Source organism: Pristis pectinata, chromosome 4, assembly GCF_009764475.1.
Source record: "Pristis pectinata isolate sPriPec2 chromosome 4, sPriPec2.1.pri, whole genome shotgun sequence".
Lineage (NCBI taxonomy): Eukaryota > Metazoa > Chordata > Chondrichthyes > Rhinopristiformes > Pristidae > Pristis > Pristis pectinata.
Window position 1 is genome coordinate 32,957,338 of NC_067408.1, and position 14,899 is coordinate 32,972,236.

Below are 14,899 nucleotides of genomic sequence, written 5' to 3' on the forward strand. Positions count from 1 at the left end.
GGGGGGGGGGGGGGGGGGGGGGGGGGGGGGGGGGGGGGGGGGGGGGAGGGGGGGGGGGGGGGGGGGGGGGGGGGGGGGGGGGGGGGGGGGGGGGGGGGGGGGGGGGGGGGGGGGGGGGGGGGGGGGGGGGGGGTGGGGGGGGGGGGGGGGGGGGGGGGGGGGGGGGGGGGGGGGGGGGGGGGGGGGGGGGGGGGGGGGGGGGGGGGGGGGGGGGGGGGGGGGGGGGGGGGGGGGGGGGGGGGGGGGGGGGGGGGGGGGGGGGGGGGGGGGGGGGGGGGGGGGGGGGGGGGGGGGGGGGGGGGGGGGGGGGGGGGGGGGGGGGGGGGGGGGGGGGGGGGGGGGGGGGGGGGGGGGGGGGGGGGGGGGGGGGGGGGGGGGGGGGGGGGGGGGGGGGGGGGGGGGGGGGGGGGGGGGGGGGGGGGGGGGGGGGGGGGGGGGGGGGGGGGGGGGGGGGGGGGGGAGGGGGGGGGGGGGGGGGGGGGGGGGGGGGGAGGGGGGGGGGGGGGGGGGGGGGGGGGGGGGGGGGGGGGGGGGGGGGTGGGGGGGGGGGGGGGGGGGGGGGGGTGGGGGGGGGGGGGGGGGGGGGGGGGGGGGGGGGGGGGGGGGGGGTGGGGGGGGGGGGGGGGGGGGGGGGGGGGGGGGGGGGGGTGGGGGGAGGGGGGGGGGGGGGGGGGGGGGGGGGGGGGGGGGGGTGGGGGGGGGGGGGGGGGGGGGGGGGGGGGGGGGGGGGGGGGGGGGGGGGGGGGGGGGGGTGGGGGGGGGGGGGGGGGGGGGGGAGGGGGGGGGGGGGGGGGGGGGGGGAGGGGGGGGGGGGGGGGGGGGTGGGGGGAGGGGGGGGGGGGGGGGGGGGGGGGGGGGGGGGGGGGGGGGGGGGGGGGGGGGGGGGGGGGGGTGGGGGGGGGGGGGGGGGGGGGGGGGGGGGGGGGGGGGGGGTGGGGGGGGGGGGGGGGGGGGGGAGGGGGGGGGGGGGGGGGGGGGGGGGGGGGGGGGGGGGGGGGGGGGGGGGGGGGGGGTGGGGGGGGGGGGGGGGGGGGGGGGGGGGGGGGGGGGGGGGGGGGGGGGGGGGGGGGGGGGGGGGGGGGGGGGGGGGGGGGGGGGGGGGGGGGGGGGGGGGGGGGGGGGGGGGGGGGGGGGGGGGTGGGGGGGGGGGGGGGGGGGGGGGGGGGGGGGGGGGGGGGGGGGGGGGGGGGGGGGGGGGGGGGGGGGGGGGGGGGGGGGGGGGGGGGGGGGGGGGGGGTGGGGGGGGGGGGGGGGGGGGGGGGGGGGGGGGGGGGGGGGGGGGGGGGGGGGGGGGGGGGGGGGGGGGGGGGGGGGTGGGGGGGGGGGGGGGGGGGGGGGGGGGGGGGGGGGGGGGGGGGGGGGGGGGGGGGGGGGGGGGGTGGGGGGGGGGGGGGGGGGGGGGGGGGTGGGGGGGGGGGGGGGGGGGGGGGGGGGGGGGGGGAGGGGGGGGGGGGGGGGGGGGGGGGGTGGGGGGGGGGGGGGGGGGGGGGAGGGGGGGGGGGGGGGGGGGGGGGGGGGGGGGGGGGGGGGGGGGGTGGGGGGGGGGGGGGGGGGGGGGGGGGGGGGGGGGGGGTGGGGGGGGGGGGGGGGGGGGGGGGGGGGGGGGGGGGGGGGTGGGGGGGGGGGGGGGGGGAGGAGGGGTGGGGGAGGGGGGAGGAGGGGTGGGGGAGGGGGGAGGAGGTGAGAGGGGGAGGAGGGGTAGTGGAGGAGGGGTGGGGGAGGGGGGAGGAGGGGTGGGGGAGGGGGGGAGGAGGTGAGAGGGGGAGGAGGAGTGGGGGAGGGGGAGGAGGGGTGGGAGAGAGGGGGAGGAGGGGTGGGGGAGAGGGGGAGGAGGGGAGAGGGGGAGGAGGGGTAGTGGAGGAGGGGTGGGGGAGGGGGGAGGAGGGGTGGGGGAGGGGGGGAGGAGGTGAGAGGGGGAGGAGGGGTGGGGGAGGGGGAGGAGGGGTGGGAGAGAGGGGGAGGAGGGGTGGGAGAGGGGGAGAGGGGTGGGGGAGAGGGTGAGGAGGGGTGGGGGAGAGGAGGAGGAGGGGTGGGGGAGGAGGAGGGGGTGGGGAGAGGGGAGGAGGAGGGGTTGGGGAGGGGGAGAGGGGAGAGGGGCGTCGGGGGGAGAGGGGAGGAGGGGGTGGCAAGAGGGCGTGGTGGGAGGGTTTAGGGGAGGGGGTGGGAGAGGGAGGGGGTGGGGAGAGGGGGGATGGGAGGAGGAGGGGAGGGTGGTAGGGTGAGGGTGGTGGGGAGGAGGGGTGGGGAGAGGAGAAGGCAGGAGGGTGTGGGGACGGAGGAGTGGGGAATAGGAGAAGGTAGAAGGGTGTGGGGGAGGGGGAGGGTGGGGGGTAGGGGAGGTGGGGGGAGGGGAAGAGGAGGGGGTGGGGAGGGGGAACGGAGAAGCGGGTGGGGGCGGGGGGAGGGGAGGTGGAGGGGGGAGGGTGGTAGGGTCAGGGTGGTGGAGTGAAGGGTTTGTGGGTGGAGGGTGGTGGGGAGAGGGGGTGGGGGAGTGGAGGGTGTGTGGGTGGAGGGTTGTGGAGCGGAGGGTGGGTGGTGGGGAGGGGAGGAGAGGGGGTGGGGGAGTGGAGGGTGTGTGGGTGGAGGGTGGTGGAGCGGAGGGTGGGTGGTGGGGAGGGGAGGAGAGGGGGTGGGGGAGTGGAGGGTGTGTGGGTGGAGGGTGGTGGAGTGGAGGGTGGGTGGTGGGGAGGGGAGGAGAGGGGGCGGGGGGAGAGTGGCGGGGTTGGTGGGGGAGGGTAGAGGGTGTGGGGATGGTGAAGGCAGCTAACCTGAGGACTGGTTCAGTTCAAACTCTACATAGTGTATTCACTCAACATAAATACAAACAGCAGTCCTGGTGATGCTCAAATGAAAACAGAATCATGTATTGTTTGGCAGGAGAGACAGGGTAAAGTCGGTCACCTTTCATCTCAAGTTTGTTACAGATGCCGCATCCTGTTGCGTTCGGAGCCACTGAATTTGTGCACCAAGTATGTTCAATGAATGAGAGGGGAATGAATGACAGATGGGAGACCCGTGAGGGAGGTTGGGTTGGGACAGTTTATCAGTTGGTGATCAATAATCCTCCCACGTAGAACTTTATATCAAGGTGAAATCACAGTGCTGGAAGTTTTCAGCAGAGCAAGCTTTTCTGTGGAAAGCGAAAACAAGAAAAATTTTCAAATTGAAGAATATTTCCAGCAGTCAAATGTTCAGCTTCTGGAATAATTTGGTTTTGTGTAATGTCTAGGCAGCCTTGTGTATAAGCAGTTGTTATAAACTGAGCTTTGGAATAGTAGCTACTGTCGTGCCGCCTTCGCTCCTGCCCATCCATTAAGACAGTCCAAATCCTTAACATCTTGTCACTTGCGTTTTATGTTATAATGAGGCTTGGTTAAAATTTAGTTAATTGTTCTTGGTACATTTAGCTGTATTAAAAGTACTGTATAAGTGCACATTGATGCACTTTGAGCAAAGAAGACAATTTGTCATTCATAGGATTTAAATATTATGCTAATTTGGTCAGGCGATTATAAGAAAAACAATTTTCATTTACTTCGCACCTTTTTTGACTTTGGATTGTCAAATAGCCCTTTATGGCCAATTAGATAATTCTGAGATGTTGTAACTTGGAATGTAGGCAGGTGAGCTGAAAAGGCCTGTTTCTGTGCTGTTCATTTCTATAAGTCTATGATTGTATATTAGTAGGAAATATTACAATGGATGAGCAAATTGTGTTGTCTTGGGTTTTAGCAGTAAATGGTAACATCGAACTGAGATTTATTCATTAGTATTTTTGAAGTACAGTAACTTCTAACTAAATATTCTAACTTTGAATTATTATAAATGTTCTTGTTAAAATCAGTGAAAATTTAATGAGTATTTTGCATTGAAAATGTGCTCAAGTTAATGCATATAAATCTAAAGGTTCTGATTATTCTCTTGTTTTTTTTGCTGTGTAAGTAAATGCTATTTAAGTTTATTTCTCATGTTTCTCTTTTGAATTTTAGCACTAATTAATTCAATAATTAGAAATCAATGTACGGCTGATTGGACAAATGCCAAGGAGGTTGATGATTCTACTACTAAGTCCAGCAAATTGAATAAGTGTGTGAATGGAAATACACCTGAAGATACTAGTGATGCTGCGAAGAGTTACACGCAAGAGCAGTTTGAAGGAGTCCAGAGGTGGGAATGTACCAGTGGTACTGCAGAAGCATAAAGTATGGCTATGTGTTCTTATTCAGTGCTAGGAAAATTATCAAAATCGTGTGAGCATTGGCAAGCTGCTGTGCAAAAGCTTGAGTTCATTCTTGGCTTAGTTGCTTAATTTTAAGTTAACTGTTGATTTGAATTGAAAATGTGCAAAAATAATGCCTTTATTAAAAATTGCTCAAATGAAATTACTGAGTGACTTTGGAGCAAAAGCAACATGAAGAGTTCAGTGTAAAGTCAAAGAACCTCTGTGGCTGGTATCTTATGTAGTCACATTAAAGTTTGCTTGGGATAGCTATATTTGTTTCATTCTATGATCAGTAAAATGACACATTTAATGGTAGTGTCATTCCTGTTCATGTTGAAGTGCCAATAACTGCTTTCACAGAAAGGTAATAAGCATGTTTGACCCTAACTTTCTTGAGTGCTCCAGTTCATGTGTGATGATGTGAAAAGATGCTATCTAGCAATTTAAATAAAAATTAGTTTCTAGTTGAGAATGAAAATATTGAATGACACATATTCAGTTAGTGGTTGGGGAAATGAGGAAAAAGAAAAGATGATGCATGCTTCCACTTAAATATTCACAATAAATTGACCTTAGAAATTCTTTGACATGCCTGTATGTATGGTCCCTTATGTGGCTATAGATCACCAAACTCAAGGCTAGGCAAATGCACCAAGAATTTGCAATGTAACTTTGCATTTCTCATAATCCTGACCTTCTGCCTCCCTGCCCCATTTAAACCACCCCCCACCCCCCTCAACCCTGAATGGAACTTCCAGATCACAGGTTATCAGTTTTTGAATTTTAACATCAATGTTTTGCAGGATAAAAAGATGCAAGAATTACTATGAAATTTTGGGAGTTGATAGAAGTGCTGATGAAGAAGATTTGAAGAAATCCTATAGGAAGCTGGCATTGAAGTTCCACCCAGATAAAAACTGTGCCCCTGGAGCCACAGATGCATTTAAAGGTAGAAAGATGATCTAATTTTGCATCAAAATAGCACTTTATCAATAAAGAAAAGCTCTAAAAGAATATAGAAAATTAATTGCATAAACTGCCAAAAGTTAATTAAAACCATGAGCAATTTTGGAAACTTCATGTTTGTTTTATTTTTGATTATTGGTTTAGTCATTGAATCTATTTCCTAAAATCTGTCATTTATTTATAGTAAACACCTCTGCATGGGTACCATGTGCAGCACTGCCCTAACTATAGTACACTTTGTCCTCCAGTTCGGATGCTCACTCGTACTCCCTGCACCAAACCCAACATATACTGGGGTTGCATAATATTGTACTGGGAACCTGGCATAAGCCCTGTACATTTTGCTAGCCCTCCTGTAACAAAGGATCACTCACAGCTTTGTGTGAAGAGGCTACCTGTAAGGGCTGGTGTTGGATGTCTGGGGTCTGGGGTGTGTGGTGTGACAACTCAGTGCTCAGATGTAGGCGGTTGCTGGGGACTGGCAGCATCTGTTCCAAGTGTTGACATACTGCCCAGATCCTGTGGTCTCCCCCATCACCACCTGCTGGATGTGATGGAAGCCACTGTCGCTATTTGGCTGCATAGCTTTCCCAAGCCAGGAGATTTCTCGATGGTAACAAGCTAGAAGGCCAGTGACCCACTGTGGAGCCTGTTGCCAGTCCTTGGCAATGACCAGCCAAGGTACAGCCCTGACCCCAAAATCTCAGTGCTGAGCAGCTGTACTCCTAACCCAAGTCCACCCAACACCAGTCATCACAGGCAGCCTCTCCATTCCAAGCTGTAAGGTGATTCATTGTTGGATTCGTGCCAGGTTCCTAGTATAGCAACTCTATCAGTATATACTTAATGCTATAATAACACTTAGCACTGATTACTGCGTGCTAAATGAGGGCAGTATACCATTGATCATTTTCTGCTTCAGTTTTTTTTTGTAGGACCATGGATGTTGCTTAGATGCTTTTATTTCTGTTTGCTTTTATTAGTTCCTTTGAAGGAAATTTTCAATTGTGAAACATGTCCTCTTAGAATCACAAAATCGTACAGCACAGAAATGGGTCCTTTCAGCCCATCTCGTCCATGCCTACAGTGGTGCTTATCTACTCTAATCCAATTTGTCTTCATTAGGCCCTTATCTCTCTATGCCTTTCCTATCCAAGTACCCGTCCAAAATGACTTTTAAACATTGTAATTGTATCTGCCTCCACCACCACCTCTGGCAACTCGTTCCAGATATTCACCACCCTCTGTGGAAACACTTAACTTCAGATCTCCTGTGCCCGCTAGTTCAAGATTCCCTGCCCTGGGGGGAGAAAAGATTCTTACTATACATCATATCTATGACCCTCAATTTTATAACCCTCCGTTAGGTCACCCTTTTCCTTACTGGAATGCAGGAGGTTAAAGCCCAGTCTGTTTAATCTGTCCTTATAATTACAGCCCTCCATTCCAGGCAACATCCCAGTGAATCTCTTTTGCACTCTATTGCTACCACATCCCTTCCTGTAGTGTATGACCAGAACTGTACACAATACTCTGGTCTAAGCAATATTTTGTACAGGAGCCTCATGATGTCCTAACTCTTATACTCTGTCTTGGCCAATGGAGGCAAGTCTATCAAATGCATTTTTCATCACCCTACCCTCCTATGCCCCGCTTTCACGGAGCTATGCACTTGCACTCCACAATGATGCTGCTAAGGTCTTTGCCATTTACTCTGTGTCCAACCAGAATTTGACTTCCCAATTTTCGTATTTGCTTCCTCAAAAAAACTCAAATTAGATTTATGAGACATGCACTCCCTCTTAATCAGTCCCTGCCTTTCCAAATGAACATAAATTCTGTCCCTAAGAATATTCTCCAAACACCTAACACTGATTTAAGATTCACTGGCCTGCAATTTCCAGGCTTATTCCTACTGCCCTTTTTGACCAAGGGGACAACATTAACTAATCTCACCTGTAACCAAGAGATGCAAAAATCGCTATTTGAGCTTGCTTCCCTTAGCATCCTGGGATAGATCCCATCAGGCCCTGGGACTTATCCAACCTAATATGCTCCAATATTTATAGCACTACCTCCTTGCTGAGACAGATATGCTCCAGAATATCAGCGTACCCCTCCCTTAACTGTCCAGCCTCCATGTCCTTTTCCCCGGTGAATATTGATGAGAAGTATTCATTTGGGATCTTGCACATATTCCATGGCTCTGTGCATAGATTATCCTTTTAATCCCTGAGGAAGCCTATTCCTTTGTTGGCTACATTCTTGCTTTTAATAAACTTATAAAAGATTTTAGGATTTTCCTTAACCCTACTTGCCAAGGTCACATGGTCCTCTTTTGCCATCCTAGTTTCTTTCTTGTTCTTTCCTATATCCCCATGCCTCAAGTGAGTCATTCGATACCAATTTCCTATTCCTGACATATGTTTCCCTCTATTCTCTGATCAAATCTTCAATATCCTTCATTAGCCAAGATTCTCTAATCTTACCATCTTTACCTCTTACCCTTACAGGGATATGCTGACTCTACACTCTTGCTATTCTTGCTTTTAAACACCTCCCACATATGTATCTGATATTGTCTTCCCCTGTAGCAGCTGCTCTCAGTCTACTTCTGTCAGCTCCTATCTTGCACTATCGAAATCCAGCTTGCCCCCCCTCCATTCTAGGGCCCTAGCTCAAGGACCAACTTTATCTTTATCCGTGACTATCCTGAAGTTTACCAAACTATGGTCACTGTTCCCAAAGGGTTCTTCCACTTTCACTTCAATCACTTGCCAGTCCCTAAGATACAGTCCCCTCTCGAGCAGAACTCTCTACATACTGCTTCAGAAAACCATCTTGAATCCATTTTACAAGTTCTTCTCCATCTAAACCTCTCCCACTAAGACAATCTCCTCTACTACTAAAACCCAATTGCTTTTGAACCTTTCTGCAATCTGCCTACATCTGTTTTCCACAGACTATTGGGAGTCAGTGGAAAATTCCCACTGACTATTGGGAGGCCTGTAGTATAACTCCAACAAAGTGACTGCCCCTTTCTTATTCCTAAATTCTACCCATGCAGCTTCATTGGCCAACTCCATCCAAGATTCCCTTCTGCTATAATGCTCTTCCTGATCAGCAGTGCACCATCCCCTCTCTTTTGCAACCCCCTTTGTCACACCTGAAATTTCTATACCCCAGAACATTGAGCTGCTGGTCCTGCCCATCCTTCAACCATGTTTCTGTGATTGTAACAAGATCATAATCCCATATGCTGATCCATGCTTTCAGTTTATCTGGCTTGCCTATGAGGCTTCTCGCACTAAAGTAAATGCAGTTAAGCCAGCAAGCCCTTTGATGCTTCTCTTTCTGTCGCAGCCTACTCACCCACCCCCATCTTGTTAATTTAAACCCTCCTGATTAACACCAGCAAACCTTGATGCATGGATATCCCAACTTCTTGGATTATTTGGGTCTCTTCTGGGCAGGGGTGCCTTCATGTTCAGGTCATCCCTGCCCTAGAAGAGATCCCATTGATCCAAAAGCTCACCATCCCTTCTGCACCAGCTCTTTAGCTACACATTCATCTGTCATATCTTCCTATTTCTATAGTCACTTGCCTTTGGCACAGGTAGTAATCCTGGGATTACAACTCCAGAGGTCCTGCTTTTCAACTTTCTACCTAACTCCTTAAATTCCTTTTGCAGGACCACAGCTCTCTTCATATCTATGCCATTACTACCAGTATAGACTATGACCTCTGGCTGCTTACCCTCCCCATTCAGAATGTTCTGTCCCTGCTTTGAGATATCCTTGACCTAGGGAGGCAACACATTATCCTGGAGTCTTTCTTACAGCCACAAACACCTGTCTGTCCCCTGACTATTGACTTTCCTGTCACTACTGCTTGTCTATACTTTTGCCTTCCCTGCTGTACCAATGAGCCAAAGTCTGCTTAAACTTTTTCTTTGAAGTGCATTTTGAAATTGGCCAATGAAAACTCAGCCAAATAAAGCAGCATATTTCCAACAAAGTAGGGTGCCAAGAATTTTCATGACACTGATTGCAAAGTAGTTACCTCATGGAATCTTTAAATCATTGAATCATTACCAAATAGTAAACCATTTGGCCCCATTGAGTCTACACCAACTTTATGCAAGAACAATCCAGACAATCCCATTCCCCATACTTTTTCCCATAAGCAATTTGTTTTCCCCCTAGAGCATTTGGATGATGACATGTTTGGTATGTGAAAAGGTTTTTCCTCTTTTCGCTGTGAGTTCTTTTGCCAATGTTGTCTTTTTCCTGAACCTTCTGCTAATGATTGCAGTTTCACTTGCTTCACTTTATCTAGATCCTTGATGAGTTAGAGTACCTATTTCAAATTATTTCCTAACCTTCTGGACATAAATCAATCCCAGTTTTTCCAGTTTCTGTACAACCAAAGTACCTCATACCTGGGGTCAGGTAATATTTTTTTCTTCTATGCTCTTTCCAGGGTAGCCTTTCCATCTTATAGTGTTGTGTTTCTCTGGAACCATTGTTTTATGGTTCTTCAACATTACCTATAGCAATTAGAGACTGTGTCTTTCTTCATTATGCTTTGAATTACATTGTGAAAATAGATTGCACTAAGTGGCTTGCAGGTTAAGTTGCCGTTAAATGGCATTTCTGTTGCATTGGTACAAAGTGATTTTCCAGAAGCTGTTAGTGCAGTTGTTAAATATTCTGTTCTGCGCATATATTTCATATAATAGACGAGACATAAGCAAATAAGGGATGGGCAAAGCTTCATTCTTTCATTTCACTCTTCTAGTAATTTCACTGCACATTGTGTACTTATTAGTCATACTTGAATGCATTCATGATTACCTCAATACCATTTGGACTCTACTATTCAAGGCTGTGACTAAGTCAGAGATAATGTACACAGTACTTCATCATTTCTTGAAGCCTTACCTGAGGAAATTGAAGCCTGGAAGCGCACATTCCTAGGTGTGCAAACCATTGAGCTGCCCTGACATCTAACTGGCCTGTTCTGAAGAAAGGTGGCACTGGCAGAGTGTACCAAGTCCTACACTCCTAGCATTGTGCTGATAAAAGTTGACAGGGCTGGAAAGATATGCACACCAATACTTTGTTCTTGCTTACCCTTGACATCTGGGAGCTTTTTGGTCCGTTAAACGGTTACTTGTGCAGTTTGCCCTTTCCAGTGCAATCTGGTTAAGACTGACTTTAACATGACATCATACATTTGGTACTTAGCTCTCCTTGTATTTTATATTGAGCAAAGCCAGAAAGCCTTTCTTCAGTTTTGTTTCATGGCCTCCCTTGCCTTGGGTGCCCCTTGACATTGGCATACACTCATACACTTTATCTTGTACACTAAATTCATGAGGATAAATTGTCAATGAGTGCTTGCTAAAGACAAATGCATCCCCATTAATGATCTGCTATCTGGTTTGAGATTAAGACGTTTTTGTTTGGGAGGTGGTAAAATCAGTGTTGCAGATAATTTAGCAACTATCCCAGGATTAGCCTCTTTGAAATGATACACAAACACATCATTCCATCATTTTCCACTTATCTTATATTTTCTTTTACCCTTTACTACAGATTGATCACAACTGTTGAAGCACAGGAGGAAGAACATGATGGGAGTTCTTGGGGATTTTTGTTTTCTTTCATGTTGCATTTTAAGTGTATAAGAACTTTTGGGTTTCAAAAGTGCATAAACTTGAGGTGACCTTTGCAAAGTAACCAGGGATCTTTCTTGCCCTCTTATTCAAGTATTGCTTTTGGATTTACTTCATGTTTAAATTGATGTCTTGAACATAATAGTTCAATTTGAAGACTACAGCAGATTGAAGATCTCGTAGACTGATTTAAATTTGTAAAAAAGCGGAAAACCAGATGCACTCCTTTTGATAGAGCAGCACTGTCGAGAGGAAAGATAAATGAAAAGTAGCAATAAACAAAGACAACCAAGTACAGTAAAACTCCGATAATCCATTATTCGGTTGTTCAGAAATCCCACTGGTTTGGCGTCTAGCTCACTGCGGTGCTGATGCCCACGCACCCCTTAACGTTCCAGGTTCACCTGAAAATATATTATGCAACATTCTTTTATGCTTACCTGATTCACTAGAAAATGTATTATAATAATACCTAACATTTTTTTTTAAAAAAGTGAATTAAAGGTGTGTTGGAGTATTAATTTTGAATAACATCCTGTAGTCTGGAAAACCTGTCAGTCTGGCACCACTGAAGTCTCCAGTGTGTTGGATTAACAGAATTTTGCTGCATTGGATTATATTTTCAGATCAGTTTGAGTTCTGAACTCGTGAAGGGTAAGATCAAGAGGACCAATGGGTTTCCTACTTGAATCTATGCCCACTTAATATTGACAATGTAAAGTTGACCATTATAAAAATGTACTCAGAAGAACACTGAGGACTTAGCAAATCTTACCAAATTTATTACTGGATTAGGATAATTTTGATTGCATCTTTTCCATTCTGAAATGTTTTTGATCTCTTGCTAAAGAGAACAGATCATTTTGTTCCCCCAATAGTTGGGAAGGTTCTTGAAAGTTTTATCAACATTTAATTTTGCTTCTCAGCTAGCTTTTGGCAAGAGTTATCTAATTAGTCTCATTCATTTGCACTTACTCTGTAGACCTGAGAATATTACCTGTTTAAATAAAAATCCAATTTCCTTTGAATAATCAGGAGTATAATCCTGACCATAATACGTAGCCACAAACAATTTCATTTCCACTGTGGTACTTGTTGATTATTTTGGTCCCTTCATTTCCCCTGTTTGCTCGCTGGTTATCAACCACCTGACAGTTGGGTGATGATGGAGGACAGCAGGAGGAGGGAGCTTCCCCTTATTTACTCTATAATGGTACTTTACACTTACAAAATTTTTCTGAAGTTGACTGGAAGGATGTGCTACTTAATTTCAAGCCTGGTTTAATCAGCAGGCTTCGTATGTGAGCATTTATTTAATAGCCATGATAAAATGATCAAGGTCAATGTAGTGTTTAAAAGGGGGAAACATGAATCAGCTATTAATGTTCTATGTATATCAACGTCAATAAATTCTACAATTAGGAGAAAAGGGATGTTCAGGAGCAACGTGGCCCCGTTAAAACTGATAATGGCAATAAAATCAAGACAATGGTAGACGTGTTGAATAATTACTTTGCGTCAACATTTACAGTATAGGAAGAGGATAGCATGCTGCTGGACATCAAGGAAGCCAATATTGAATCAGGGACTGGGACACACCAAAATTAATGTAAGCAAATAACATTTGTGAAGAAAATAATGAATGTATCCCCAGGACCAGATGTTTCTGTCCCAGGGTTTAAAGGAAGTAGGTGAGAATGTTGCATACACCCTAAACATAATCTTCCAAAATTCTCTTGATTTGGGAATCATTCCTTTAGCTTTGAAAGTTGCTTTTGTGGGGTAGGGGAAGCTACTTGGAATACTTAATCAACACCTGTTGTCAGGAAATTACTAAAATCGGTAAATTCAGGATAGAGTAAATGAACACTTAAAACCTTCAGTTAATCAGAGACGTAACAATAAAATTAAGACAATCATACTTGATGAACTTGATTGGATTTATTTTTTTGAAGAAGTGACTAAATTTAATGAAATCTTGAAGGCTTTTCTGAAGTTCTTCTGAATTGAAGATGCGTTATCGAACTGGTAAAGAAGTTAGGTGGCTGGCAGGAGTCAGAGTGAGAATAATAGCCAAGTACTCAAGTTAGCAGGATGTGACTAATAGTCCACAAAGTCTATGGGGCCTCAACTATTCACTATTTACTAATTACATGAATGATGGGATAGAAATGCATGTATGCTTGCTGATGATACAAAGGTCTCAAAAGCAGTGCAGATGACAGCATACAATAGCAAATGGGCAAAATTATGGTTAAATGAATTTCACTGTCAATAATGCAAGGCCAACAACTTTGGACCTAAAGAAGACAGAATAGAGTACATTTATAATGGTGGAAAGCTAGAAGCAGTGAAATTGCCTTGGTGATCCATGGATGTAGATCAGTAAAGCATAACAAACGGGAGCAGAAAATAATTGGAGGTGAAAGGTCTTTTAACTCAAAAGATAAGAAAAGGACTGGCATGTAATGGAAAAGTTGAAGTTCATGGTTAATTTGGTTGTTAAAATTAAGACTGAGACTAATGGATGTTAGTTAACCAAAGGTATTAAAGGATGAAGGGGAAATGTAGGTATGTGGAGTGAAATCATAAATTGGCTGTAATCTCATTAAGTGATGGAAGAGGTTTTTGTGTTCCAAAGATGAACTAATAACTAAAGATATGTTAGCTAATCTGAATGTACAGTCTAATGTTTTGGTTGTCTAATTAAACTCTCAATATTTAGAGTAAGTGTTTAGTACAGTGGTCAAGAAAATGAGCTATTGGCAAAATAAGGACATGAACACTAAAAACTGAAGTGATATGTTTGTTTAAAGCCATAGGAAATGCGTATGCCATTTTGAGCAATCCAGAAAAACGGAAACAATATGATCAACGTAGAGAAGAATCAACAACCATCCGCAGTCCTTGCGCTAACAGTTCAAGCTATTACAGAGAATTTGAAGCCGATATAACACCCGAAGATGTATTCAACATGTTCTTTGGTGGAAGATTCCCAACAGGTTGGTATTATAATACACTCATGCAAAAAGATTAGCTTGTTCATAATAATACTGACTAAGCTAAATGAGCATTATATAATCTCTTGATAAAACCTTTTGTAAAACCGTTGGTGTCAGCCAGGTGAAAATGTAGCTACCTTTTTCAGATTCTTGCAAAAATAACATGCCTCAGTGAGTTGTGCTTTTAGAGTAGATTAGTTTATTATTATACACACCAGGGTGCAATGAAATTCCTTGTTTGCATGAAGCTCACAGGGTAAACAGTATACATGGTAATAATAACTACAATGACAAGTGCAAAACAACAGAATGGTGTTTGGTGAATAGTGCAAAGATTGTAGTGCAATCTGAAGTGGTGCAAAAAGAAATGGTAAAGTGACAATAAGGGAATAACTGAGAGAGGTAGAGTTAAGAGTACAGGAAGATGCCAGCACCATTGGGAAGTGGGTGTGAAAGAGGTGATTGGTTTAGAAGTCTGATAACAGTGGGGAAGAAGCTGTTCTTAAGTCTGGATGTCCGGGCTTTCAAGCTTCTGTATCTTCTCCCTGAAGGTAGAAGAGAGAAAAGGGAAAGGCCAGGGTGGCAGGCATCCTTGATGTTACCACTAGCCTTCCTGAAGCAACGCACCGTGAAGATGGACTGGATGGAAGGAAGTGACAATTCTTTGATGGACTGGGCTGTGCTTACAACTCTTTGCAGGTTCCGATGTTCAAGAGCAGAGCAGTTCCTATACCAGGCCAAGATGCAACCTATCAGGATACTTTCTATAGTCCATCTGTAGAAGTTCGAGAGAATCCTCGTGGACATGCCGAATCTTCTCAGACGTCTAAGAAAGTAAATACCCTGATGCACTTTCTTGATCACTGTAAAGGGACCAGGTGAGGTTGCTGGTGACATGGGGAGCAAGTACAGGGAGTAGAGCAGGGGACTGAGCACGTGACTCTGGGGAGCACCAGTGGGACTGAGAGTTCATGTCCTACCTTAAGAACTTGAAATGTAGTAAAGCAATCCCATGAAATGACTGCTCT

The 14,899-nt window shown here is 48.3% G+C and overlaps 1 protein-coding gene across 1 annotated transcript in view; it reads left to right on the plus strand.

Annotated features, from left to right (window-relative positions):
- Positions 1-14,899, plus strand: part of LOC127569950 (dnaJ homolog subfamily C member 18-like) — a 40,163-nt gene that overhangs the window by 1,321 nt on the left and 23,943 nt on the right. The window contains exons 2-4 of the mRNA XM_052015041.1: positions 3,990-4,167; positions 5,026-5,171; positions 13,686-13,871. Of these exons, the coding sequence (XP_051871001.1) occupies positions 3,990-4,167; positions 5,026-5,171; positions 13,686-13,871 (510 nt within the window). The remainder of the gene's footprint in view (positions 1-3,989; positions 4,168-5,025; positions 5,172-13,685; positions 13,872-14,899) is intronic.